The sequence below is a fragment of the Arthroderma uncinatum genome (assembly GCF_011692745.1).
Source record: "Arthroderma uncinatum strain CBS 119779 chromosome Unknown scaffold1, whole genome shotgun sequence".
NCBI lineage: Eukaryota > Fungi > Ascomycota > Eurotiomycetes > Onygenales > Arthrodermataceae > Arthroderma > Arthroderma uncinatum.
Window position 1 is genome coordinate 3,567,584 of NW_022983863.1, and position 26,738 is coordinate 3,594,321.

A 26,738-nucleotide genomic window follows, 5' to 3' on the forward strand; every position below is an offset into this window, starting at 1 on the left:
TGCAAGCAATGATATATGTATGCAACTATATTAAATAACCCTTTAAGGTTCAATTTTTAAGAAACAGCCAGGAAGACACCGGCAGTACGTAAACCAGTTACACATTAAGTAGTTAGGTTGGATAAAGTTGAGCATTATCTTGGTTGGTGCTTTGGCATTGGATACTTCATCGCGATGCATTTCTCTTCGCTGCCATCTCGGCCGTCAGCCTTAAGGTAGTCGGGGCATCCTCCTGTGGCATATGAATTTCAACGATCTAGGGAAAGGAGAGCTAAGTTAGTAGGGCAGGTTTTTTTCTTTTTGTACAAGTATTTAGACTGCAGAGAACAATACCTGGATACGCTTTGCGGAGCAGAATTCTGTGTTTGAGAACAAATCAAGTAGTTCTTGTCTCTCCCGGATTTGATATGTTGCATATTTTTCTGGTTTCGCCCCAAAGGCCGAAGGGAATTCCTTGAACTTCCATTCTTGGATATCGTTGTAAGCTGCATCCCACCCGTGAATGTATCGTTCCACGGTATACCCATTATTGCAAATAACGAATCTATTGACTCTCCATTAGACAAAATTCAATGTAGGGACGGAGGTGGTACATCGGATGTGGAAAAACTCACATTATCGGGGTCAATTCATTCCTGATCATCGTGCTGATTTCTTGGACCGTCAACTGGAAGCTACCGTCTCCAATGAACAGGATGGTACGACGTTGTGACATTTCTTTTGCTGCCAGAGCGGCACCCTGACATGCTCCGAGGGAGTAGCCTATGCTGCCCCAGAGAACTTGACTGACGCCGGTTACTCCCTTTGGGAATCTAGTCCCCCAGATCCCAAAGCTAGAAGTTCCCGTTTCGGTGATCACAATATCGTTCTCTTGCAGCCAGTTGCCCACAGTTGGCCATAGCCATGAGTGGGTAATCGTCGGGGCTGAAAACGCCTTTGGATCCTCCTCTGGTACGTTTTCATGCTTTGGGGGAGCAGTGACATTTAGCTTACCCATGCGGTCGATAATTTTTCGAAGCACGCCCTTCATCCTAACGCCGGGGTACTCTGAATAACGAACGACGACATAATTGCTGTGGAAGTCAATCGTGTTCAGGCGGCTAACTCGGTAGGTAAATCCGGTCGTGTTGAAGTCCGACTTGATGCCTCCAATGCTGAGAATTAAGTCCGAGGCTTCGATGTGTTCTCTCACGCCAGCGGTAGAACCATCGCCAGCGTATACACCACCGAAATTCGGGAGAGTTTCATCCACCGCTCCTTTACCCATGGGGGCAACAAAGGTGGGCAGACCTGATTTTGATACCAGATCGTGGACTTCGTCGAGAACGCTATGGCGGATGGCGCAAGCGTCTACTATGATAGCTGGTCTTTTGGCAGCGTGAAGGTATTTCAACACGGTGTCCACCACATAGTCTTCCTTTTCCTCTTCATTTGGAGGAAGTTGTAGGTCGATGGGGGTTTTCAGACGTTTGCCCTCTATCTTCTGGCTGAGCATATCCAGAGGTAGGGTGATATAGACCGGTCGGCTGCGAGTCCAGCATTCTTTCAATGTACTATCGATGTATGCAGCAGCATCACGGGGATCGTTCAGCTTTGCTACCGAGCATGAAATACCAGCGCTCATGTTGGCAAAGGCATTAAAGTCACCGTTACCGAGCGTGTGGTGAAGAAGCATCCCGTCCTTTTGGGAAGCTGTGTTCGGCTGGCCAACGATATGGACTATCGGCACATATTCAGAGTATGCTCCGGCAATAGCATTGAGGGCTGAAAGCTCTCCAACTCCGAACGTCGTTATCAATGCCGCCATTCCATTAATTCGAGCGTAGCCATCGGCAGCATAACCTGTTCAACGCTTAGTCTGAGGGCAATAACCACGCTTCAAGGGCTAAGGCATACCGGCGTTCAATTCATTGCAATTTCCTACCCAGTGCAATCCACATTTGGGGAGATAGTCCAAGGCCGCTAAATTGTAGTCTCCTAAGCTATAGTTAGTATCTAGCATGTAACATGTAAAGAATAGAAGAGCTGTATCTGCAATTGGCCTACCGGGAACTCCATGGACGGAACCGACTCCCATCTGCTTGAGCCGCTTGAAGAGATACTCTGCGACGTCAACAGGCTCCTCGAGCTCTCTAGCAACGATATCTGAAGTCATGATTGCGGAAGAAGCTGTCTACTGGGGCAGGCTGTGTTTACTAGGAAGACAGGATTGAAAAGTGAACCAGGACCCCTCACTTTATATATTCAAGGGAGACAACCTGTTTCCTGCAGTTCTAGAGCTGTCAAGGGTTGTTTTCTTATCTAGACCCTCTTTAACGTATGACGATGACGTCAGCCGGAAGCTCGCCCGGGTAGAAGATTATCCGGTCCGGGCTTATCTTATCGTGCTTCCCTTGATTTGATAAGCAAGACGGGGTCTGACTTTGGCTTCACACCACAGAAACAGCTGTTTTAGCGATAGGAAGAAGAGCCATGGGGGGTAGCACAGGCAAGAGAAAGGCGGGTGATCCAGGGTCGCAGGATAGGAAGAGACAGAAAGTAAGTTCCTCGGGACGCAGACAGCCTGGCTCGGCCCAGGTTCGGCGGGAGCCGTCAACCTACGTCGTTTAGTTGTGCGAACAAGGGCTAATATATATATATTGTCTTTCAGAGCCAGTGGAAAGACCGTTCTCGCGAAAATGGGCGCAAGTCCTACTCAAAACGAAGACTAGAGGCTGGCGATTCGGGGATATTTGTTAGCTGCGATAGAGGCAGGGAAGGAAAGTGTTCTGCTGAGATCCTGGATCTCCTCTCGCAGGTTAGAACTGCCCTCCCCTCCCCACACACACACATATGTAAGCTTCCTTTCGGCAATTGAACTGACAGCCATCACAGGAACTGCCAAGCACTGGTTTAGATCAAAAGGATGATACCACGGCCGATGATGCTGTTGATATCGAAGAGCAGATCAGACGAGAGGTGGAGCAGATGCAGCCAAAGCGATCGAAGGCGCCATTCCAGCTCGCAGACCTGGATGTTCCGTGTCGTAAGCTCCCCCGGAAATGCAAAGCCCGTTTATATTGCGTTGCATCCCTGACTTAAACTCTGCAGTCATGTTTGTCAAGACCAACAAAGCCGTAAATCCGGTAGAAATTGTACATCAACTATGCATTGATGCCCGGACGCATCCCGAACAGAAGAGGAGCCGTTGGGTCAAACGGTTGACTCCAGTTACGTCCATGAGGAAGATCCTTGGGGGCGGGCTGGAGGAGTTGGCTCGTGATGTGCTGAAGCCGCATTTCCATTCTGGCGGTCCTCCCAAAAAGGTAAACATCTCTTTGCCTTCGCAGGCGAGGTGTCTATATCCCCATGATTGACTGTTGAGCACATTACTGACGCGCGTATATTTCGCTTAGTATGCCATTCGACCGACTATTCGAAACAACACAGACTGCCATAGAGACTCAGTCATCAAGCTTGTCGCCGGTATCGTAGGAAGTGAGCATTCAGTGGATCTGAAGAACTACGATCTGTTAATACTCGTCGACGTTCTCCAGGTGGGTATACCTTACATTCTATTTTTCTTCCCTTTCTTCTCAGCTAGTTTACCCCCTGTATCGTCCGCGGAGATAGCTGACGATGACACACTTCTAGACCATGTGTGGCATGAGCGTGGTTGAGGGAGACTATGACGAATTAAAACGTTACAACCTCTCTGAGATATATTCTCCAACGCCACGCCCGGAAGTCAAGCCGGAAACGAGGCCAGAAGGGGAACCTGAGAGAGACCGAAAGGAAGCTTGACAGGGCGAAGCGGATGCAAAAAAAAAAGAAGACAAAGTAACTCCGTATCTTGGCCCCCATCCGCCTTTCGCCAAACGACCACTTGCGGTTGGAAGGCCCTGTCCACCGCTTCGCCATCCGTCTCTCGCCTGTCGTCCCGAGAGATACCGCATGCGACATTAGGATCAGGATCAGGGAAACGCATTGACCGCCAACTTGAAAACGCCTTGGGATTAACCTATGAGACTGCTGTATACGGACTACGCGACCAGGTTTAATATGTGCTGGCACGGAGAGGGAACGCTCGGTAAATTCGGGCGTGCTAGAGCCGACATCCAGTATTCCGACCAAATTAAATTGATGCCGTAAACACGAGGCCCATGGTACTTCTTTCGCATCCCCAAGCTCTCTCGTTTCATCTCCCGTTCTGCGGCAGAGCTTGTAGAATTTACATTGCTGGATAGGCGATTGGACACCTCTTCGACGCCAAGCAGCGACGGCGAAGTTTAGTTGAACCACGGCCTGACGAAGAGACGAAAAGCTCGGGGTGGATGCGATCCACCTGCCTCGCATTCTTTTTGAGGATTTTTGAATCTGAAATCTCGCCAAAAGCGAGGCTCTCATTGGTGCGACCCGGCGCATAATCGGCATCATCCCCGTTTCACGTCCAAACATGCATCGAGCATTATTACTGAACACAGCAAATTCTGGCGAGGTTACAGTCATGATCCAACCTTTGAGCGGCACATCACAGGGTGCGGATACCATGGAGGTCAGGACTTGCCGCCCTAGTTCGTTCCTGCGGCGCGCGAGCTCCGCGATGCCCGCCGATGCAGACACGGGTTTATCATCTTATATACCTACCCGACTATCGTCATTCGGCACGAGCCGCCAATCGCCATGTCCAGGCTCAGTATCGTCAGCTGTCTAGTCGTCCTGCGGCGCAGCTTTCTTTGCCCAAATTTCAATATTACTCACCATTTTTTTTACAAAAATAAAGACTTGGACGCGCAATCGATGATGGAGTACACCTACACCAACCGAATGTATTGAACCCTGTGGGATGACTGGATCATTAGTTGGCTGATCAAAAGCATAATCCACCATACGTGTGGCGCTTGGATTCTAGCAAGCGACTCCCTTAACGTTAAATCTGGCTATCGTTCGCAACCTAACCTGCGTGGCTTCTCGATATCACTTGGCGTCTCAAAGAGTCGTCCTATATAGACAGAAGGTCTCGTCACCATCTGTCTGCTACAAGGGGGATATCTTTTTTCTCTAAATGTGAGTGAGCAGTCAAAATATATAGTTATATCATATATATTCTTCTTTTTTTCATGCAACATGACGGCCTTCAGATGTTCTGCTGGATACCGTGAATCCCCACGTATGAATCGGGGCCTGCATCGTGAACAACATAGCTTATCGAATATGCAGCGTCAATGCAGTACTTTGCCATACCCATATGTCCTCCAGATTTCTACTACAACGACAGTATCAGTCGGCTTCCCTACAAAGATGACTCGCAGCACGCCCAGCACTTCTTCATTCCGTGGTCTTATTGAAACTCTTTTCCCAAACCAGAGAGTTTCAAGCATACAGGCTTATGATGAGGATCCACACCCACATTATCTTCTACGGCTATCTGGCGGCACCGAACTCGTGTTGAAGACGTCGACACCGCATCCAGAAACCGTGTTATACTATGAACGACACTCGCTCGAAGTGGAGGCCCATGTATTGTCATTACTCGAACCAAGTGAAATATGGTGCATCCCAAAGCTCATCCAGTGTGAAGTGTCTCCATCATCTCCGACAATAACGTGTCTATTACGTTATAAGTGCAAGGGCGTCCCGCTTTCAGAGATTCAAGAGTCTTTGACCACAGACGACCTACGGCGGATTGATAGGCAGCTCGGAATCGCTGTCGATCAGATCGGACAACACACTGCAACTAAATTTGGCTCCGTTCATGACATCTGCGTTGGGGGAGGGGAGAGAACTTGGAAACGTGCATTCCTAAATCTCCTTGAATCTCTTCTGTGGAACGCAGAAAACATGTTCATCTCCCTACCGTACTTTGAGATTCGGCACCAGGCCAGCCGCCTGTCGGCTGTTTTCGATGAAGTTACGGAGCCACGGTTGATTCTCTACAACATCAGCCGATCGTCACATCTTGTCATCGACCCCAAGACCAAAGACGTCAGCGGGGTTATCGACTTCACGGCTGCGACCTGGGGCGACGTATTGATGACGGACATCTTTGAAAACCCTTCATCCGACATTCTTAAAGGATATGGGTCAGATCCAACGCGAGAAGGCTCTGCACCCATCCGACTGCTGTTGTAAGTCGTCTCTCTGCAAGCTCACTGCCCGTTATACAAGGCCCTCAAACTAACCTCAGCCCATAGCTACTCCTGCTACCGAAACATCCTCAAAATCGTAAAACAGTACTATCGAAACCAATCCCACGAAGAGGAGCTTCGCGTCCGAAAAGCTCTAATGGCGAACCTCGCCTCTATTGCAGCCTTTAACCCATAACGCCACACTATTTTGGCTATCTTTCGTTTCGGGTAGATAGTGCAACGGTGCTAAATTTGACTGGCGTTAAAACGTGTATACTAGAACGCTTGGAGCTTGTGGCGTTTTGGAAATAGGGTTCGGGATGATATTGGGGAGGCGTTACCTAACTAGGGATTTGGGCTCGATGGTCGGATAGGCTCGACATAAATTTGGCTACCGCGATGTGTATATAGTTGAATCTGTAGCTGTCTTCATTCCAAAAATGTGTCGTTTGACCACTTTTCACGTGCTTCACGCGATATTGACGTCAGCCGCCAAGGAAGGCAGCATAGTCAACTAAACGTCGTTTTGCTTCCACCACGAACAACTTCGTTACTTGCGATCTAATTTTAAACCGCCAGGTTTCATAGTACGCTCTTTACGCTTTGATCGGAAGACGATGGCGCATTTCCTGAGAGGGAAGCAGGCCGGTATCCAGAGCGACCTGTCTGCAGGCCTCTCGCCGGAAAGCTTCCTTCTAGACGAGGTGAGGCTCCCTCTCCCCCCAGACATCGAGACCAGGCTTGTCATTTCTTTCTATAAATACTGCGTATCAGGCGTTAATTTTGACCTTCTCTCAGGTGGCTCGTTATGGAATAAATTCCCGAATCAGCGCCATAGCGTATGACCCCGTTCAATCGCTACTCGCTGCTGGTACAAGCGAGACGCAGTTCGGAAGCGGGGAGATTTATGTGTTTGGACAGGAGAGAGTCTCCGCGGTCTTCTCGCTCCCGCGCAAAGCGTCGACGAGCATTCTTCAGTTCTGCGGAGATAAACTCATCGCTGTCGCGAAGAATGAGCTATGTGTCTTCTCGCTCGACGAGCGAAAGCTAGTCGCTTCGTATGCACCGCCAGGGCACGTTACCTGCGTTCTTACGGACCCGGTTCTAGACTACGCATTTATCGGGTTACAGAACGGTTCGTTAAGGCGATCACGCCCCCGTCTGTTAAATTGGAGGTCCCTTTGGGCTGACACTTTATGAGAATAGGCGAGCTTGTTACGTATGATCTCGACCGACATCTGGTAGCACTCTTCAAGGTGCCGAATTTGTGGAAAGAACGAAACCCGCGGGCCAGATTTCTCCCCATAGTGTCGTTGGCTTTCCACCCCAAGGATATAGGAACTTTGTTGATCGGATACTCAGATGGAGCAGTGATATTCTCCATCAAACAGAATATACCCATCAAATTCTTCCAGTATGAGGTACCAAAAGGTGCACCCGGCGGGGATTCGGACCCATCCTCAGCTCGTGAGACTAGGTGGCCGAAGATTGTCAAGGCACTGTGGCATCCAACCGCCACATTTGTCCTAACTGTTCATGAAGACTCCTCTCTTGTTTTCTGGGATCCTAAAGATGGTAGAGTTGTGATGGCCAGAACAATACAAGCCGTAGACGTCAATAAGCCTGGGGATAGCACCCCCATTTCTGGCGCGGTGCCCGGCACTTTTTCAATAAAGGCGCCCGTCTTCGAGATTGCCTGGTGTTGCAAGGAGAATCCGGATGACACGGGCTTGCTCATCGCTGGCGGAACTCCTACCACCGATGTGGCGAAAGGACTCACGTTTATTGACCTTGGGGTTACTCCAAACTATCAAACATCTACCTGGCAAATTCTATCCGGTCATTTCGCTTCCTTAAAACGTCAGTCAACGTTACAGACTCCACCGAATGCAGAAGTAGTCCACTTTTGCTTGATTCCTCGGGCGTCACCCCATTTTGGGGGTGCCCAAGATCCCATTGCAGTAGTTGCTCTTCTGTCTTCGGGAGAGCTAGTCACATTAAGTTTCCCAAGCGGCTATCCTATATCACCTACTAACGTTCTTCACCCATCCCTAACAATGGTTCATCCATTTGTTACCAAACTTGAGCTCTCCTGCGTCGACAGGACACGGTGGCTAGGTTGGCGAGAGAAGAGAGCGCAGGGGCCACCACTGCTCATTGGGGGAGCGGCATCGAAAAAGGCACTGAAACGTTTCGAGAATCGAGACATCGCTGTTATTGCGCATGCCGATGGACTCTTGCGTCTTTGGGATACGGGGCATGATGACGAGATTGAAAACCCTTCGGTGCTTCAAGTTGACCTAGCTCGCGCAGTTGGGCGATATGACAGAATTGAGGTTACCCAGATGTCACTCTCCGGAGCAGCTGGCGAGCTCGCAGTTGGCCTCCGAAGCGGAGAGCTGGCAATCTTCAAATGGGGCCGAAACGAAAACCCTGGTAGAGATGCGCCATTGGGCGACAATGACGGCCCTGGCGAGATGACTAGCATATCTCACAGAGCAGACCCTGGCCTGAAGGAAGGGTTTCTTCCACTCTTATTGCTTGACCAACGTCAAGGACCAGTCACGGTCATCAAGCACAGCGATGTTGGATTCATCTGCGTGGGATATCAGTCCGGAAGCATTGCAATCATTGATCTACGTGGCCCAGCGGTAATTTACTCTGCCCATTCTACAGATTTCGCGAAACAATCGAGGAGAAGCAGCTGGAAAAGTCATTCCTCAGCAGAAAAAGGAACCGATTGGGCAACTTGCGTTGAGTTTGGAGTTTTGACGATAGAAGATGATAGTAAGATACCCCCCACAGCCTATCTCTTTCATAATCAAGTATTGTTCGTCTTCATGCTAATTCTCTCTAGACTATTCGAGCATCAGCTGTTTTGTCGGTACTAACCATGGTCATTTGGCCACTTTCAAAATACTCCCTTCATCATCCCCCACTTATACCGTGTCCTTCGTTGGGTCGTGTACTCTGGATGATCGAGTATTATCTATATGTCCTACAAATGCCGAAACCGGAGCCCAGGCATTAGCCACGCAGGAAGCCGTTTCAAATCTACGAAAAGGCGAAAGGGTTAACGGAGTTATCATTGCAGTGACTCCTTCTGGTTGCCGCATGTTCAAACCCGCCACGTCTAAAGGAGCCCACAAGAGCTGGGATGACTTCATGTGCGATTCTGCTACTGTTGTCAACTCACCCCGAGGTTATAGCCTTGTTGGTCTGTTTGGAGATGGTAAAGTTAGAGCATACTCCATACCCTCCCTTAAAGAAATCGGTTCCGCAAATATTAGCAAACTTCTTGATACCAGAAGGCTAGGGGATGCTCGCATATCGCCATCAGGAGATATTCTTGCATGGAACGGGCCCTCTGAAATGATGATGCTTCATGTTTGGGGCGCCGGCAGTCCCTTGTATGTGAAAAGCGCAATGCTCTCCTTGCCATTGTATGGTCGTGGTGCTAACTGAACAATTGTTTTATATAGGCTCCGAACCGCGGATAGATTATTTAACCCTCAAGTAACCCCTCCGCCCCGCCCAACTATCTCAAATCTGCAATGGATAGCTGGAACCCAATTTGTCTCCACTGCGGATGTTGATTTACTAGGTGGGGTTCTCTCCGCGTGCGGTACGGCTTACTGGACATCTGATCTAACATATATATGTTCTAGTCGGCGGCCCAAATCGTCCCCCATCCAAACGCATGATTGAGCAAATGCGTCAAGAAGAGCAAGAACGCCAGAAGGCCGAACGAGAAGGACGTCTACCTAGATCTAACACTAATACCTCGCAGGGTTCTCAAGAAACGTATTGGGCTTATATGCAACGACAGGTCCAGGAGAGGACTGAAAATCTCAACATTATGGGCGATAGCATGGATCGCCTAGGAGAGAGTAGTAGCGGCCTAGCAAACGATGTGAACAAGTTTGTTAAGAACCAAAAGAAGAAGGCCGTTCTCGGAGGTAAGCTCATACATTCTGACATACACGTGAGGGAGACATGAATGCTAATATCAGATACCTAGCCCTTGGCTCAAAATTCGGCTTTTGATGTCATCTCTACTATGTAAACCTACCTACCACCGCCCTGTTCATGTTTGGGTGAAATTATGGGGTTTACCCCATATATTCGGGATATCCTAGAATTTTGTAACTCTCTTTTGCACTTACTCTACCCCTCATGAATGCTGTTATGATGTTGTATTCTATCGAGGGTCCGGCTTTAATTGTATATACACCACGCCACCTTGGGGCTTTGGCATTTTATGTTAGAAGATCCGAGCTCGTTTTCTGAATCGTTTCAAGCTTATTCTAGCCATTTACAAGTATAATGTCAAGCATCTTATTGATATCACAGCAGCGATATACGAAGGCCCTTACTATATAAAAAGCTTATACGGGCTCGTACATTTTACCGAGTAGATAAAACATATCGCTTATTTTATGGGAGAAGAGGACAGACGAAATGTTACTACCTCTTGGACCCAAAGACTGTTTACCTGATAAACCATGATCACATTATATCCGTACCGGAATGAAAACCCCTGTCCCCTACTACATCGATAAAATGGTAAGCAGTTTCAACCCACTCTCGCCCCATGCTTCCTCCCGAACTACAGAGCAGATCCTACTCGGGTCTTCGATACAGTGTTCTCCATATCGCTATCCTGGCAGCACAAGCTAATTCTACAAAGTGAGAACGCTCTCGTTTCTATCCCAGATGCTATTCGGATCATCAGGAGCAGGGTCCTTACGGAAGAAATTAGCTGGTTTCAAGGAGAGCCATCCAACAAGTTATCATGGGACAGATTTCAGCTCTGGGATGATGCCCAATATCAAACGAATGCTAGAGGATGATCTCCTCACTGTGATCACTCTGAGGCCAAGGCCTAATATTCTACCCAGGATTCGATCCCTTCCCTGCCCGAACTATTGTATCGTACGGTCTCTCGCTGGGTCTATATGCCGTTCATTATCCTTTGTGACCAACTTGGAAGGTTCACTGTGCGTCTCGTTGGATGTAGATAGTATTCACTCGAAGGTGCCTTGCCTCGAATGGCCGACTCCTTCATTCGACCATCGTAGAGCGTAGATCCATCGCTACCAGATCATCGGACACCTCACACGTATAGACACTGTCGTGTTGGAAGTATAACCCTTTGGAGAACCATATCTGACATCAGCACCAGCTTTGGCGAGTATCCCAACTCTTGAGCGATGCACCAGCCCGTCCACTGGTCTCTTCCTTTCTTTTGACCGTCTTTTCACCATCGTCAACCCTTTCCAAGTGCCGAAGACGACCCTTGACCTGACTAAGCGGTTAGTCTCGCCCGAGATGTCTGATAGACCAACAAACAACAACCACCAGCAAACTCCGCAGGTCGAAAGTAAGCATGTACCAGGGTCCCAGCAGGTGCATATACATATACTCGCTCAGCGACAAGAACGAACCCATGAAGATGTGGCGTCTTCCAACATTCGGGCACAGCCTGGGGGACGCAGGTGGGTTGCAGTGCGAATCAATAGATCGAACCCGTCCCTGTCGAACGCGGCTTGCAGACGGCGACGATGGCCTCCACGAACCTCGAAGCGAGGCTCACTGGGCTTGCAGCGTCCAAGAAGTGCAGAGACGACATGGGGGACGACCTGCGTTTGAGATATAGAGCACCTGTCACTGTGCCAGGAATCCTCTTGGGGTTTTTTTTTTTTTTTTTTTTTTTTTTTCACACCTCCTCTCCCCTTTCCCACGGATCTATCAAAGGACGACGATGCGCAACATCCTGATATGCTGACTGATAGCCTATTCCCCGGCTCCGAGCTTTGGGGATCGAGGCTATGTAACTAACAACGGAACTAGTTCGACTAGTCGTTTGCTCCGTCCTGCGAAGGTCGAACCGCTAGCCTTGATGCGTCAAAGGATTCTGTCTCAGGCAGCTTGGTCTGGCTCGATCAAAAGGCTTGATCAGTGCCTGCGGATAACGATTCCGGAAGGTCAGTAACTGTCAAGTCCCGGCGAGATGCCCTGGCTGGCGATGGCTTTTTCCTTCGCCCAGAGACGCTTCCTTGCTTGCAACCGCCGAAAGAAAGGAAAAAAGAAGCACACCGACGACCGTCCAACGCCCGACTTTCCCGATGGGAAACTTCATGTTCCGATTGGGTCCAACGATGCAATAATACGCCTGCTGCCATTCTGCTATAGTTCTCTTATGCTATGCGTGACAAGGGTCTACCCGGCTGACGTGCAAAGAACTCTCCATGTTTTGAACGAGAGCGTACGATGCGGTTATCGGCTATGTTTAAGAGAGCCTGCGAGGCAAGGTAGACAAATCGCTACTTAGCACGACACTACTATATGTGCGTTCCTCCGTGTGAAACGGCTTGGTAACTAGTTACATTCCTCGCAGATGGAAACTAACCAAGGGGGGATCATCGACCTTTTTTTTCCCCTTCTATTGAGTGATTTTTTTAAGACTTGGTTCCCCCGGATAATTTCCAAAACTATTAGCCTTTTTTCTGGAATTCGTCCATACATAGCTAGGGGGGCCAAGTGCCTGGCTACTCCCACAAACCCTGGAGGGAAGGGAAAAAATTGGACAGACGGCGTCCACCTGCCCTCGGCCTGTCCAAGGCGATCGACTTTAGGGGAGGAAAGAGGAGGCTCTGGGAGCAACGCATGCTTGGCCTCGATGCTCCCTCGTAAAGCGGTTTACGGGGGCGCAGTACGCACGTATTTTGCGGCGAAGACGACGACGACGACGACGACGACGATGCCAACGATGAAAGAAGCCAACGAAGCCAGAAGCAACGGAGAGCCGCCCGTCGACGCCATCGTCAACGCCATCGTCAGCGCCATCAGTCGACCTTCCGCCTTCAACACGAACAACTGCTGCTAACTCCTGCTTTAAAATTTCACCCCCTAGGGCGCGCAGCCGACTAGTGGATGGCGGGGAGGGGACTACGGAGTAAAAAGCACCCTTTTCACCCCATGACTGGCCCAGCTCTTTAACTAAACCTTCCCTTGCCTGCCCGTCCATACATCGCGCCGCCCTCAGAGTGTCCACTTGGGTTGCTTCCCCCTCAATTCTGTAAAAAAAAAAAAAAAAAAAGGTAAAAAGGTAAAAAAGAGGCCCCAAGGGAACGGACAGGAGGGAGAAGGTGTGGCATAAGATGGAAAAAGAGTTCCCACTTGGACTAAGGATGGCATAAGCAACAGTTTTCTAGATCTCCAGAGAAGACGCAGGGAGGAGAGAGCTAGGCGCTTTTGCTAGGGTAGAAAAACGGACGGCCCTCCCCCTGCTTGCTCTGCTTGCTCGATGGGAAAGCACTGCGATTCTTGGGCCGTAAATCCCTCCAGCTCGAACAGCACAAGTACTTATACTTGACACCGCCTGTCGACTTTCTTCCCCCTTCTCCTCCCCCGGATCTCTCCCAGTTTTACGATACGGACAGATTTCACGGCCATCTCCACATCCCACGTCTCGAGTCCACCGGATGGATATGCTGGATCGCTCGGAGCCACCACAGTGAAGTCTTCAAACGGCTTCATAGCTTCGACAACCTCAGCTTAGTCCTCTTGCCAGCCGCGCGCTTCTTTTCGTCTATGACCAATTGGTGCATCTTATCTGCGCCGTAGCCGTGACGCCAATTCGTCCTTCGCCCAATCCAGCCAAAGGTGGCTTTTTGGTTTACATTCCTGAGAGCGGGGGAAGGTTTTCCCTAACCTGCAAAGTCCAGGGAGGCATATAAATCTAAACCGGAGGCCTGTACCGTGCCAGATGAGATCAGTGCCTATCGATCATAGCGGGTCAAGGAATGGCGCCAGTATGGACGAAGTAGCTACCAAGTCTGAGCCGAACAACACCATCGAGGGTTCCTGCAGCTCATCTCTCTCTACGCCGGAGCCGGAAGGGGAGGTTGTCGTCCAGGACCCCGTCCAGAGACAGAAGCGAAAGGGGGGAAGAAAGCCAGTAGGTAGTTGGCCTTGCCGGGAGTTTGACAGCCCTGCTCTTGTCGCTCCTCCTATTCTCTTGACAACAATTTCTGAACATTGTATAAATTTCCTATTCATTGTCTAACGGATGGTAGATCTATGCTACTTCTGAAGAACGGAAGCAAAGAAACAGACAGGCACAGGCGGCCTTCCGTGAAAGACGGACCGAATACATAAAACAATTAGAGACGACGATAAAGCACAACGAGGAGGCTCTGCATGGCTTACAGCAAAGTCACCGAAATGCCGCAGACGAGTGTCTCATGCTCCGGTACAAGAACTCGCTGCTAGAGAGGATACTCCTGGAGAAAGGTATGTCAGACTCGCCCATATCTTAGACGAACGAGCAAGTGCTGATACCAACTACAGGCGTCGATGTACAAGCTGAACTACGCCTCAGGGGCGGCAGTCCCAATCTACCACCCAGCAGGCTACCGCCGAACGCAACAAGCCAGCCATCACACACATCACACACCTCGCCCACGTCACAGAGCCCTCCAGGCCAGGCCGGACTGGTCCAGAAGCTAGAACCCATCTCCGTGTCACACGTACGCCGTGAGAGCGGCTATGTCATGCATTCCCCGCAACTCCAGCCCACCCCGTCATCCCATGTATCATCGCCGGTTGCAACGAAGTCACCGGCCTTTAGCATGCAGGGAGGCATGTCTCCCACCGCGACGGAGATGCACGGCCAGCAGCAACAGCAACAGCAGCAGCACTACAAGTCTCACCCGTACCACCGGCCTCAGCTGTCTCAGTCAAGCGGCTTTGGCCAGGGAATGACATCGGCCGCGACTGAAAATATTGAACCGACCCCAATCCTACCCTCGCGGATACCGCCTACCTACTACCTTTCACCGTTTCAAAAGCAATATAACCAGTTAGGCAAGCCAAACTGAACCCCTCTCCTTTGGTTCCTCTTGGCCACCTTAACCCCTGAATTAGGAACTTTGCTAACCCGGATTGTGCAGAACAGGAATATGATGCCCGTTCAAGTTCTGTGGACGGACCCGATCCGTCAGAGAGCACGGCAGACTACTCGTCTCAGCCACAGCTTCCGCGCATACAGCAACGACAGCACCCAGCTTCAAGCAGCGGGGAAGCAGAAGGCATGACAGCCAGCTCATCGTATATAGATCACTTTGATCCAATGATGGATCCAGACCCGTTCGGTCTGTCTGCCAGCATGCACTTTCCTACACCATTTACCTATGCCCAAGGCCATGGGCGGCAGTAAGAATAGAGAAACAAAAAGAAACTACGAAAGAAACATGAAAAAGAGATGAAAAGAACGAAAGAATGAAAGAATGAAAGAAGAAAAGAAACGGCATAGATCGTTGACGAACTGTTCATGCCGTCTAGAGGTCGGCCGTGCTGGTTCAACCCGGCCCGGCCGACATGGGTCTATGCCATGACATAGAAGAGACATGGTGTTTCACGGACGGGAGTACCAGGGACTTGCTAATGCAAGCGGAGGAAGGATCTACAGCCAGCTTCACGGGGAGCTGGTCTGCTGTGCATTTTCGAGGCGTTTTGGGGAGTGCAGGAGGGTAAAAAAGAGTTCTTTGATACCCACTTATGTACGGACAGGCTGGAAGCATCTCAGGATTAGTCTGTTCTTGGAGGACACTTGATTCAGCGTCTGTACTATATCCGTAGTATCATCTGATATCCATCGTTCCATTGTTATGTTATTGCTATTGTTATTGCTATGTTATTGTTGATATACTGAGTAGACCCTAAACCCTAAGATGTCCGCAAGAGCGCCGGGCCGAGGTGTCTCCGGGCGGCCCAGAGAGCTCGCTTAACAAAAGTTGCACCCGAAACAGGCTTGGGCTTTCCGGCGCGCGCTTGAAGGCAAATAATCACCTGAACCTCCATCAAACACCCACCTCCAACCACCACCTCCTCCCTTCCACCAACCACGTCGTCACAGCACCAGAGGCCGAATTCCTATCTCGCTAGGGTTTCTGCCTTCTGCTTCGGAGTCCGATCACTCCATATCCCCGAATTGTTGCAATAAACAGAAAGCCTTCCAAGGAAGGCAATATCAAATCCAGGCGTCATGTCGGACGTCCGGTCCAAGGTTCGTTCGCCAGATACTCCCGTCGCTCGCTCGAATGGCTGCTGTGACGGCAATTGAGTGATCGTTGAATCAGAGCGAGAAACGCTGACAGTCTGTTTATTCTGATATAGAACCCGTACGAGCTTCTTGGTACGATCTAGTTTCCACTCCATCACACAAACCTCGCCATTCCGTCTACACTGCTATATCATACCCGTGGCAGTCTCTCGTTCCACTCTCGATATACGAAATTAACATGAATACCGAATTACAGGCAATGACCCGGAGCTCGATCCCAACAGAGAGCCAGAACCTCCAGTGAAGGTCATCGACAAGAACCCCCCTCGCCGTGGAAAGCGTGATGGGCCAAATGAGCCTCGCGAAACCACGGCTCCTCGTGCCAACAACCGTGGACCCAGACTCCCAGCAAACGAGCAAGGTAAATAAAAAGCTCCATGTCAAAAACAAATAAAAAAAAAAGAATAAGAAAAAAAATAAACATAGCCGTTCATGTTTATGCCCACTATGGCTGTGGCAATTTTTTCTACTATGATGTCACGTGTCCAGCACCACTTTATATAGATACCGTTTTCTAACATGGGGACATCGAACAGCATTCCGTGACCGCAATGCCGGAGCTCAGAGCAACCGCAACAGGCCCACCGATGGTCCTGACGACCGGGCTCCTCCAGCTGCCCACAAGAACCGTGACGCCCGCGGTAACATGATCCGCGACGACCGTCACTCTCGCACTGACAGAGTGTAAGTACACTCAATTGCAGTATTTCACGCTAGACTTCAATATTAACATCGTCTCTGCAGTGTCACAGATAAGCAAGTCGAGCAGGGCTGGGGATCCCGCTCTGGTGAATCCGCCCTCAAGGATGAGCGTGCCGGAGAAGCCATTGCCCGTGGCGATGAAAAGGACGCCGCTGAGGCCGGTGCTGAAGAGCCAGAGGAAGTGCCAGAAGACAAGAGCAAATCATATGCCGACTACCTTGCAGAGCAAGCCGAGGCTAAGCTCGAGCTCAGCGCAAAGGAATCCCGCAAGGCCAACGAAGGCACCAAGGTCGACAAGAAATGGGCTAACGCCAAGGAGCTCAAGCGCACCGATGAGGAGGAAGAAGCCTACATCAAGGGCCAGAGCAAGGAGGACAAGGCCAAGCGAGAGCGTCAACGCAAGGAGAAGAACGTCCTCGAAGTCGACATGCGCTTCGTCGAAGCTCCCCGCCGCGGCGGTGATTCCTTCCGTGGCCGCGGCCGTGGTGGCGATCGTGGTGACCGTGGCGGTGAACGCGGTGGCCGTGGTGGCCGTGGAGGACGTGGTGAGTTCCGTGGTGGTCGTGGCAACGGTCGCGGCACTGGAGCTCCTCGCGGTGGTCCTCCCCACGCCGCCAACGCTGGCCCTACCGTCGACGAGAAGAACTTCCCTTCTCTCGGAGGCAAATAAGCGGATCTACACTCCATGTATATTGATCGGCCCACAGAAGCGTCGGTCTTGCAATTCTGCTGCACCTCTAACAAATAACTTTTTTTTTTCCCTGAATGTGATAAAAAAAATCATCTAAGCGGAGATTCAATAAAAGGCCTTTTTTGTTTCTAATATTTAAAACAAAACTGATCATGGGAAGGGGAAAACATTGGGGGACAATTGAAATCGAATTTTGTTTCATATCTTCATGAACTTCTCTCTCCCTTGGGTCTTTTACCTTTGCCTTCTCCGTCGTGATACTATTTGTTTTACCAGTTAATTTTCCTTGTTTTCCCTCTCGAGTTACTGTTTTCCACTTTTCTTCCCCCCCTTTTTTTTCTTGCCCCCTTTTTTTTTCTGCCTATCTCACAGTCTGAATTGTCGATTCTTCCTCTAGGAGTACGTGGAGGTCTGGTGTGCCTTCTATGCTCTTTCGTGCCTTACAGGGAAAGGTTCTTGTGTCTTCCAGGGCACCAAAAGCACCACGAGTGCAAGATATGTAGAAATGGTTTTGGGCGAGTTTACGTTCTAACATTAAGGGACAAAAAAAATGGAAAAGATGATTTAACAAATTATACCAGGCTGCTGATATCTGTAGCCTTGCTCTATACCCTGCTGTCGTTGCATATACCCGTCTTCAGAGGCTTGTCGTTTGGTTGATACCCCTATTAACTTGAATACAGATATAGCATCGAAACGTCACCCGCAGACAGAGCCTCAACGGTGAGTACTCTCCCATAACTGCGATGTCACCTCCCAGGCGAGATTTACCAGCAGTCAAGGTCCCTGATATCCTACTATCACTCGCTCATCTCTTGGTGTCGGTATTCACCCGGGTCGTATCTATCACTTTCGATACACGCCCCTTAACACCCAGCCACCTCCAGCTAACTCGACATCACAGTCGAGTCTAGATGCACCAGTCTTCGTTCCAGCGTGCGGGGTCTGCAGAGTTTTCATATCAGGTGAAGCGGAAGCTGTGTTATTCAATAGATTCGAAATCAGGGGGCTGGGGGAACAGAGCAGCAGTCTCTGCTCGTCTAACTCGCACTTTGATATCTCTTCCTTTCTCAACCACTTTGAATCCAAGATCTTCCTCCTTACGCTTCAGATCTCAGTTCGATACCGTGAACGAACCCTCAAGATATTCCAACAGCCTCCTTTAAAACTTGATACGAGATGGCGTATCTTAACAGCGCCGGCGGGACACCAGTCACCGCCAGATCGACTTGTTCGATCTTCTCCTTGAACAGCCCGGGCATCCAGCCCAAAGTCAGCTTCGGGTACGAGCCCGAGTACCCTTACAACCTTGACTTCAGCAAGCTGAAGACGGCCAACGGGTATGCCCTGGGGATGCGTTCTGCGCCGCTCCTCAAGGGAGAGGATACAGCCCTCTCAAAATTCCACAAATTGGCTGCTGCAGGGTTCGAAGACGACGACGACGACGACGACGACAAGAAGGCCAATACCAAGGCCTACGGAGAGAGAGAGCGCAACGAGCCTGCGTCTGACTCGGAGACAAACAACTTCAACGGCACTCCATCTCTCACGAGCAGCCCTACTACTCCCAGCACAAACGGCTCCATGACTTACAACGCCGTCACTCCTCCAAACAAGGAGCTCACCTACCATACTCCCTCTCCTCCGTCTACTCCTACTCCCGCACCCAAGCTACCAGAAGCACCAAAGAAGGCTCAGTTATGCGGCGGTTACTCAGTTTACAAGAACTCCCTCCCATTCCGCCAGCTCGGCTGGGGATCCGACGAAGGCAAAACCGTCACCAGGGAAATCATCGTCTCCAGACCCGTCATCGAAGCTTCCTCTCCTTCTCCCTCACCCTCTCCACCACCACAACCTCGACACCATCGGAGAGCATTACGTGAACCACTTCTACCAATGCTCATATACAACGAGAACAACGAGGAAGAATACGTATCACGCTACAATTACCTTCCATATGGTCAGGGACGAGAATCGAGCGTCAATGCTCTTGATATGTTACTCTCTCAAGCCCGTGCACAAGGGTTTACTACAAATACCGCACCATATGGTCAGGAACAAGGACGTCCTCTGCCCCGTCTCCATCGCAATCTGTTTGATACTGTGAGGCCGGAGCCCAAGCCATTGGCACCAGCTCGTATGAAGGCTCGCGAGAATCTGATTGCTGTCTTGTCTCGTCGTATGGAGCGCTGTCCTCAACCTCAATACCGTCCTCAGCCTCAATACAACGTTATGCCAGATCCCCCATTCCCATGGATGCGACGTTGATTGACTTTGGAGTCATGTCGTTTCATTTCCTTCTACCCTTTTTTCATGAATTTAGTACATGCATAACTCTGTTCTTTTAAGGATGTTATTTTGACAGCAGGAAAAACAAAAAAGGACTAAAATAATCTGCGTTTTTCAGCTGCGTGTTTAGCACCTTATCGCCTATCTTTCCTTCCCTTTGCTTTTTATTGTGGTTTGAAATTTGCCTGGATTTGATTTGGTCGATTTGACATGACACGATACGAATGATTCAACCCTAGTCACTCACTTATACCCCTTACCTGATTTTATGTCGTTTCCTTTCTCTGGCTGTACAATATGCCTCTCTGTATACTATTAATCCGTCTGAGGAGAGCAGTAATAATAAAAATAACGATATGATTCCCAATAGTCTATGGACATGCCATGTACTTCAATGTGCCAGCAGATGTAGAATGGTCTCTAGGGGTATCCCACGTAACAAGCCGCACAGAAGTGGAAGAGTATAGCGGTGGTCTAGTCTCGCCTCGCCAAAGAGAACCTATAACGATGATCCAACTTCAAAAGGGGGTTTCTAAACGAGTAGAAAATCTGCCCTCGACCTAGCGCGGTCATCCAAAACAACGCCGAAAATCACAAAAACAATTCTTGAGGCATAAAAAAATATATATAAAGAGCCGTGGTGGCCATGCTGTACCATGCTGTACCGAGCAAACAATATCAACAAACGGTAGAAGGTTTCAAACCTCGTCCAGGTTATCCTCGTAGACTATCTTCGCCTGCTCTCCATCCATTTCTTGGATAGGAAGCTGAGACTCATCTCCAAGCTTCACATGCGAGCCATCTATATCTTCAATAGGGGATTGGGAGTCTCCTTTACCAGTGCCGTCATCTTCGGGACCTTCCCAGTCGTCGTCTGCGGGAGAGTTATCGACCTTGTCCAGGAATTTAAGTCCCTCGGTTGCTTTACCGTTGCAGGCCTTTTCCAAGGCAAGGAAGGCAAAATGACCACCAACGACGGGTCGAGCAAAGAAGTTTGGTCCAGGGAAGCCTCCATCTTCTTCTGTTTTATGAAGATCGGTAAGGGCACGATCGGTGGCCGTCTCATTAACCCATTTGGCGACAGATTGCAGGATTTCGCCTCGAACTGATGGGCTGGAGACAGCCATTGCAAAGAATTCCCAGTCGGTTTTCGCGTATAGATGACGACTGTCAAGTGGGAGGCCGTATTTTTGACGTACGATGCCGTACCACTTCGACTGTTTTTCATAAACTCGTCTTGGGATGAACCCAACTTTCCCAGGTGGCGGGGTGATTGGTTTTTGTTCGTCAAGTTTATGGGTGTGGGTATCATGCTCAGTTCCGTCAAGGTGGAAGCAGAGAAGGGCATCCGCAAACATGTTGTAGAGCGTGGTCCAGGAGCCATACCAATCGTAAGAGAGCTTCGCGTGTGTGCCGTCTCGAGAGAAGCCGAAGCCTTCCCATTTCGTGATATAGGTATCGGAGATGTTCTAAAAAGGATAAATCAGTTTGAGCCGTGTTACCATTCATACAATCTCGGAAGACATACCTTGAAATATTTATAGTCGTCACTCTTTCCTACAAAGTTGGCCATCTCACTCATGGCATTGATGCCGACGATGCCTTTCAGGGCAAGATTTGTTTGGAGGGCCAGCCATCCAGCAAAATCGTCGGTCGAGACTATGAAGAATGGTTAGTAGGCCATGGATATCAGGGAGTAGTTTAGGCTCAGTTCTTACGCTGGTTGTGTGGTTCCAAAGAAAACTCAACAAGATAGCCGGTCCATTGTCTCCATAGTCTATACGACTTGTCAACCCATTTACGAGCCAGGTTTGTGGCGTCTGGTCCAACGCCCCAAACACTGTCGAGCTTGTCAATGCCACCAACGGTCTGAAGATCTCGGAGTGGGAACAATCCCGCATCCGGCTCAGCAGCTCGGGTTTCGAGGGAGCCCGGGTACCACGGTGCGGTGCCCTTGCTGTCCGGTGGGAATCTGAGGGAGTTGACGATGGCCAAACCCATGAGGAGCATGTTACCGCATTCCTCAACAGGCATGTACTCGTCTTTCCCATCAGGATGTCCGGTCATATTCGGGAAGTGTGTGCCCAGGTCGTGCATGGAGTAGTTGTTGGGGTACTGACCACTCAACATGTGCTCGATCAATGGTTCTAGGAGATAGGCCAGCCATCTCGGATTGGTATAGAGGAAGAATGGGAACGAGGGAAAGATAACATCCACGGTTTGACAGTTTCCATTGGAAGAAATTTCCTTGAGGAAAAGGATGGGGTTCTCTGCGGTCCCGGAAAAGGAGGTAGCCCCGAGGACTTGTCTGGCACTGAGGGCAACAATATCCACGTAGTCTTCAGCAGCAGACAATTGCGCATCCCTGGCAAGCTGGTCTGAGTACTTGTAGACAAGAGTCTTGGCCTTGTTGAAATCAAAGAAGTGGAAATAGAGCAGGCTCTTGACATCCGGGAACCAGGATTTCCATAGCGGTTTCATAAGGGTCAATCCACGGGCAGAGGCAAACTGGACCACGGGATCTTGGATATGCGCAATAGTGAAGGTCACCTCGTCGTTGATAATATCCACGTTGGGCTTGTCATCAGTTCCGTTGAGAATGAATGGTTTGGCATAGGCAAAGACGGGCTCGTCGTCCATCACGGTACGGAACCGCTCATCATTCATATTTTGCAAGACACCGGTTCTTGCAAATCTAGTTCTAAGTGTCATTGATGTTCCAGATTCGTATCTCACGCCCTATATAGTATTAGTATTATTGAAGTATGGTCTGCAATGATGAAAGCCTACCTGAGGGGCAAGGAAATGCAGTGATCCCCATTCCGAACGGTCCTGATATTCGGTAAGAAGCTGCTCCGTCTTCTTGCTGACCTGCCACTGGTAGAGAGCTTTCTCCTTTTTGGCGTCAACAATGTTCTCCATCTTCCATACAAGCGCGCTTCCACGGTCCCCCGTGACCCATTCACCATTCATATCCATGTAGATGTTAACATTCATGTTCCCTTCTACGTGCACGGTAACATAAGCAGCGGGGATAGATTGACGCAGCGTCGACGTCGGAGTTATCGGGGACAAGAAGGTGACGGTAATTTTCAGGGACTCCTCAGCCTGGTGTTTACCAGTCGGCTGGATCAGGTAGGTCAGGTTCGTGGACGATGCATCGTACTTGGATCCCAGAAACTGGGCGTAGGATACATTATATCTGTCCCCGTACACCCGTTAGAAACACGAACGAAAGCAGTCAAGAGTAGGTATATCAAGAGATGTATATACCCGTTCTTCGGGTTATTCTCGCCCAGCGAGTCGTGGGGTCTTCCGAGCAACGGATACACATTCCCTGTGCTGGGGACATGGGCCATCAGACTCATGCCCATATGCTGGCCGGCCCAGAAGATAGGCCATGACGACCACGGCTCGTGTCTCGCATCGGCGAGCCAGGTGCTGAGATAGGGGTTCCTGACTATCAGCGGCAGGACGGGGGGAGTGAGCCGTGAAGCTCCGGCGATGGAGGAGGAGACCGCCGCCCACGCGAGCAGGATCCAGGGCAACATGGTGACGGTGACTAGCGGTTCGCCAGGAGGAGAGGAGAGATGTTGTCTGGAGGATCTATCGCAGCGAGCGAGGCGGGGGCAAGGCTATGTATAGTCCATCGCAAGCGCCACGGCGGGCCTTCGGGAGCGAGGACAAGGACGACAAGGAGGAGGAGGAGGAGCGAGCGAGCTTCTGGTCAGGCGGAAGCGTCACTTGCGCCTGCAAACGGTGATCAGCGACATTGACTTTGGCCGTCTCTGGGGTAAGCATCATACCTGGTGATGCGATGTCATGTTGACGATGTCGATGCTGTTGATATATGTTGATACTATACTCAGTACTGTGTCCATGGATGCGATGCTATGTCGATATCAGCGTGGTCGACATCTCTGGCCGACATGGCAGTCGAGATGGCAACACGCTAATGCACGACGTGAGGCCGGAGTTGTGGTGGTTGGCTGTGATATCTCGATCAAACGAAAGTTGTGATCTTGTGCGCTCTGCCGGCCATGCGATATACAGGGACAGCCACGACGATCTACAGACCCTTATTACATAGACTACGGGAGCGGAAGGGAATAATAATGGACGACGTTATATGCCTGTCATGTGGCGCTGTGTGGCACTGTCTCATTGAAGCTGGCTGTTCTATCTACCTTTTGTCCGGTAATCCCACCACACCCTATATCTATCCAGACTTGCCGGTTGGGATGTTGAACAGGATGGCAGGCTGACCATCTTTGGGCTCCTGGTCGAGGATGTAGTAGCCCTTGCGCTCGAACTGGATGCTGTCTCCCTTCCTGAGGTTGGCGAGATTGCAGTCGGCGAGGACGGCGGTCTTGATCTCCGTCTTCGGGTTCAGGAACTGCTCAAAGTCCTCGTCCTTCTCGATCTTGTCCTTGGTGATCAGGTAGTCGAACTCGTAGATGTTCGCAGGGACTAGATCTTGGTCTTTGGACAGCCAGGTGACCTTCTTGTCCGTCTTCTTCACGTCCCCGGCGAGATGGAGCTCGAGGTCGAGGCCGGTGACCTTCCCGCTGGCGTCGGCGGTGATCTTGCGCACGATGGCATTTGCCCAGTTCATCAAGGTGATCTCCTCGTCTTGCTTGAACGATTTGGCGTCCTCCTGCTCGAACAGGATGTCCTTGCTGTAGTACACGGTCTTGCTGCCGAGCTCCGGGTTCTTGGGATGCTTTGGCTTGTCCTGGGTCTCGACGCCGCCGGCACCCGACACAATGCCCGGCACCATGTCCTCCTGCGCGATCGCGGTGTGACGCGGGGAGGTAGGGTCGATGTATTTCCGGTTGTTGGACCAGAAGGTGGTCCAGTCCATGTTGATGATGTTGCGGCTGGGGCCTTGCTTCAAGATGTACTCGCGCAGGGAAGGAATGGTCATACCACGGCGACGGATACCCCTAATGGTGGGCATTCGGGGGTCGTCCCATCCCCAGACCATGCCCTGATCGACAATCTTGGTGAGCTTGCGCTTCGACAGAAGGGTCTTGATGAAGTTGAGGCGCGAGAAGTCCCAGATATGGACACTGCGGATCCCAAGGGTCTTCTGGAACCAGGCGTATTGCGGGTTCCTGTCATTGTACTCATTCGTACGTAGGGCATGGGTGACACCTTCTAGGGAGTCGAGGATAGGGACGCAGAAGTCGTACGTAGGGTACATCTTCCAGGCATCTCCCGTCCGGTGATGGGGGGTCAGGTTGCAGCGGTAGATAACGGGGTCTCGCATGGCCTTGTTGGTGTCGTCGATGGATATCTTTGCACGGATACACCACCTCTGCCCTTCCTCGGACCCAGTCTTCATCTCCTCAAATCGAGCCAAGTTGTCCTCGACGCTCTCGTCTCTGCGCTTGCTGGCAATTCCATTCCATCGCTCAGACTGCATCTGCTCCTTCTCAGTGTCATCGGCATAGGCATTGCCGCTCTTGATGATCTTGATGCAGTCCTCGTACATCTGCTGGAAATAATCACTGGAGAACGAGATCTTGTCGGGGAAGATACCCAACAACGACAAGTCGTAGGTGATGGCATCCACGAATTCCTGGTTCTCATTACTAGGATTGGTGTCGTCGAATCGGCAGATGAGCGTTCCCTTGTATGCCTCATGAGCGAAGTAATCGTTAAGCAGAGCTGCTTTGGCGTGACCGATGTGGAGGTAACCAGATGGCTCTGGGGGGAACCGAGTCACCACGCCTTTGTCCGTGTCTGGAAGACCAATGTTATAGCTGGCACCTGCTGCACTAGCTGCAACCCTCTTCTTCATGGCTCCCGCGGCCACCTCGGCGCCACCCTGTCCAATCCAGGGGTACAGAGCCTCGATGAAGTTGAACCATCTGCCAACGCTGTTGGTCGACCTCTTCACGGCTCCGCTCATAACGCGGTTACCACGGAGAGTGGCCCAAACGACGAGGTCGGCCAGTGTCAAGCCATACCCAACAATGTAAGAACGGAGCGTAAGATGGGCCTCCAGTTCCTTCATTGGCTTGTCCATCGCCTTGAAATCGGTGGCCCTGAATTCGGTAGACCTCTTCAACCACTCGTCGACCTGTTCCTTGTTTCCAGCCTGGAGGACCTCATTATGCTCTCGGAGGTAGGGAATGATATCGTCATCATAGATCAGGGTACCGTCACCGAGCTTGAGTTCTGCCTTTCCCTTGCCGACTGTCTCGGCTTCCTCGTAGACAACAGGCAACTCAATCTTGGCCTCCTGAAGACAATTTGCGATAGCAACAGCCGGGAGAATAGTCTCTCCGGGGGCCTTCAAGGCAACAGTAAGAACGGACATCTGTAATTCCAGTAAAGACTCGTTAGTATTGACCGATAACTGTGTGTGACTGGTGTAGTGGGATCTTTGGAGGGGCAACATCGAGCACCTACACTCGGTATCTTGTCTTGTTCCCTGGCTAGTAAATATCTTTCCAGTGTCTTCAAGCAGTCTCCTATGCGAGAGACCTCTTCTTCAAGTGTTCGATCGTGAGTCGAGTTAGAGTGACTCAAGTGCAGCCTTGAAGATATTTTCTAGTTTGGCGGGGCATGGAAGGGTTTTATTTAGTTATAAAGCGAGGCCAAGCACGAAGCCAAATCTTAGAGCTTCCACGGCCAACGAGAGAATATCCTCGATCTCTCAATTGACCGGACCATTATGAATTGATAGATCGACCAGGTATGAACTGGTTAAGAGAGAAGCATCCGAAGTCCTAGAGAGAACGGAGAAAGCTATCTCCGCGTAGTTAACTAACCATCGCGCCTTATCGATAACTAGATATTAGCAGCTACG

The 26,738-nt window shown here is 50.4% G+C and overlaps 9 protein-coding genes across 9 annotated transcripts; 6 read left to right on the forward strand and 3 right to left on the reverse strand.

Annotated features, from left to right (window-relative positions):
• Nucleotides 1-312: 312 nt before the first annotated feature.
• Nucleotides 313-2,155, reverse strand: GIQ15_01086 (pyruvate decarboxylase; the record flags this gene model as incomplete). Its single annotated transcript, XM_033548503.1, has 4 exons — nucleotides 313-544; nucleotides 615-1,842; nucleotides 1,897-1,977; nucleotides 2,047-2,155. 4 exons carry the CDS (start codon nucleotides 2,153-2,155, stop codon nucleotides 313-315), a joined length of 1,650 nt encoding a protein of 549 aa, XP_033409454.1.
• Nucleotides 2,156-2,967: 812 nt separating this feature from the next.
• On the forward strand, nucleotides 2,968-3,783 carry GIQ15_01087 (THUMP domain-containing protein; the record flags this gene model as incomplete). Its single annotated transcript, XM_033548504.1, has 4 exons — nucleotides 2,968-3,025; nucleotides 3,091-3,305; nucleotides 3,396-3,536; nucleotides 3,634-3,783. The coding sequence occupies 4 exons, from the start codon at nucleotides 2,968-2,970 to the stop codon at nucleotides 3,781-3,783; spliced, it is 564 nt and encodes a 187-aa protein (XP_033409455.1).
• A 1,497-nt stretch (nucleotides 3,784-5,280) lies between these two features.
• Nucleotides 5,281-6,303, forward strand: GIQ15_01088 (uncharacterized protein; the record flags this gene model as incomplete). Its single annotated transcript, XM_033548505.1, has 2 exons — nucleotides 5,281-6,107; nucleotides 6,174-6,303. The coding sequence occupies 2 exons, from the start codon at nucleotides 5,281-5,283 to the stop codon at nucleotides 6,301-6,303; spliced, it is 957 nt and encodes a 318-aa protein (XP_033409456.1).
• A 421-nt stretch (nucleotides 6,304-6,724) lies between these two features.
• GIQ15_01089 (lethal(2) giant larvae protein) lies at nucleotides 6,725-10,154 on the forward strand (the record flags this gene model as incomplete). Its single annotated transcript, XM_033548506.1, has 7 exons — nucleotides 6,725-6,811; nucleotides 6,906-7,242; nucleotides 7,314-8,894; nucleotides 8,965-9,517; nucleotides 9,590-9,732; nucleotides 9,776-10,066; nucleotides 10,129-10,154. 7 exons carry the CDS (start codon nucleotides 6,725-6,727, stop codon nucleotides 10,152-10,154), a joined length of 3,018 nt encoding a protein of 1,005 aa, XP_033409457.1.
• Nucleotides 10,155-13,878: 3,724 nt separating this feature from the next.
• Nucleotides 13,879-15,330, forward strand: GIQ15_01090 (MeaB protein; the record flags this gene model as incomplete). Its single annotated transcript, XM_033548507.1, has 4 exons — nucleotides 13,879-14,070; nucleotides 14,189-14,405; nucleotides 14,463-14,973; nucleotides 15,039-15,330. The coding sequence occupies 4 exons, from the start codon at nucleotides 13,879-13,881 to the stop codon at nucleotides 15,328-15,330; spliced, it is 1,212 nt and encodes a 403-aa protein (XP_033409458.1).
• Nucleotides 15,331-16,158: 828 nt separating this feature from the next.
• Nucleotides 16,159-17,608, forward strand: GIQ15_01091 (telomere and ribosome associated protein Stm1; the record flags this gene model as incomplete). The annotated part of the gene is made up of 5 exons (XM_033548508.1): nucleotides 16,159-16,179; nucleotides 16,290-16,308; nucleotides 16,433-16,597; nucleotides 16,773-16,920; nucleotides 16,981-17,608. 5 exons carry the CDS (start codon nucleotides 16,159-16,161, stop codon nucleotides 17,606-17,608), a joined length of 981 nt encoding a protein of 326 aa, XP_033409459.1.
• A 1,200-nt stretch (nucleotides 17,609-18,808) lies between these two features.
• GIQ15_01092 (uncharacterized protein) lies at nucleotides 18,809-19,897 on the forward strand (the record flags this gene model as incomplete). The annotated part of the gene is made up of 1 exon (XM_033548509.1): nucleotides 18,809-19,897. The coding sequence occupies one exon, from the start codon at nucleotides 18,809-18,811 to the stop codon at nucleotides 19,895-19,897; it is 1,089 nt and encodes a 362-aa protein (XP_033409460.1).
• Nucleotides 19,898-20,616: 719 nt separating this feature from the next.
• On the reverse strand, nucleotides 20,617-23,469 carry GIQ15_01093 (glutaminase; the record flags this gene model as incomplete). Its single annotated transcript, XM_033548510.1, has 5 exons — nucleotides 20,617-21,387; nucleotides 21,447-21,577; nucleotides 21,637-22,657; nucleotides 22,709-23,120; nucleotides 23,192-23,469. 5 exons carry the CDS (start codon nucleotides 23,467-23,469, stop codon nucleotides 20,617-20,619), a joined length of 2,613 nt encoding a protein of 870 aa, XP_033409461.1.
• A 668-nt stretch (nucleotides 23,470-24,137) lies between these two features.
• Nucleotides 24,138-26,246, reverse strand: GIQ15_01094 (glutamyl-tRNA synthetase; the record flags this gene model as incomplete). The annotated part of the gene is made up of 1 exon (XM_033548511.1): nucleotides 24,138-26,246. The coding sequence occupies one exon, from the start codon at nucleotides 26,244-26,246 to the stop codon at nucleotides 24,138-24,140; it is 2,109 nt and encodes a 702-aa protein (XP_033409462.1).
• Nucleotides 26,247-26,738: the final 492 nt, after the last annotated feature.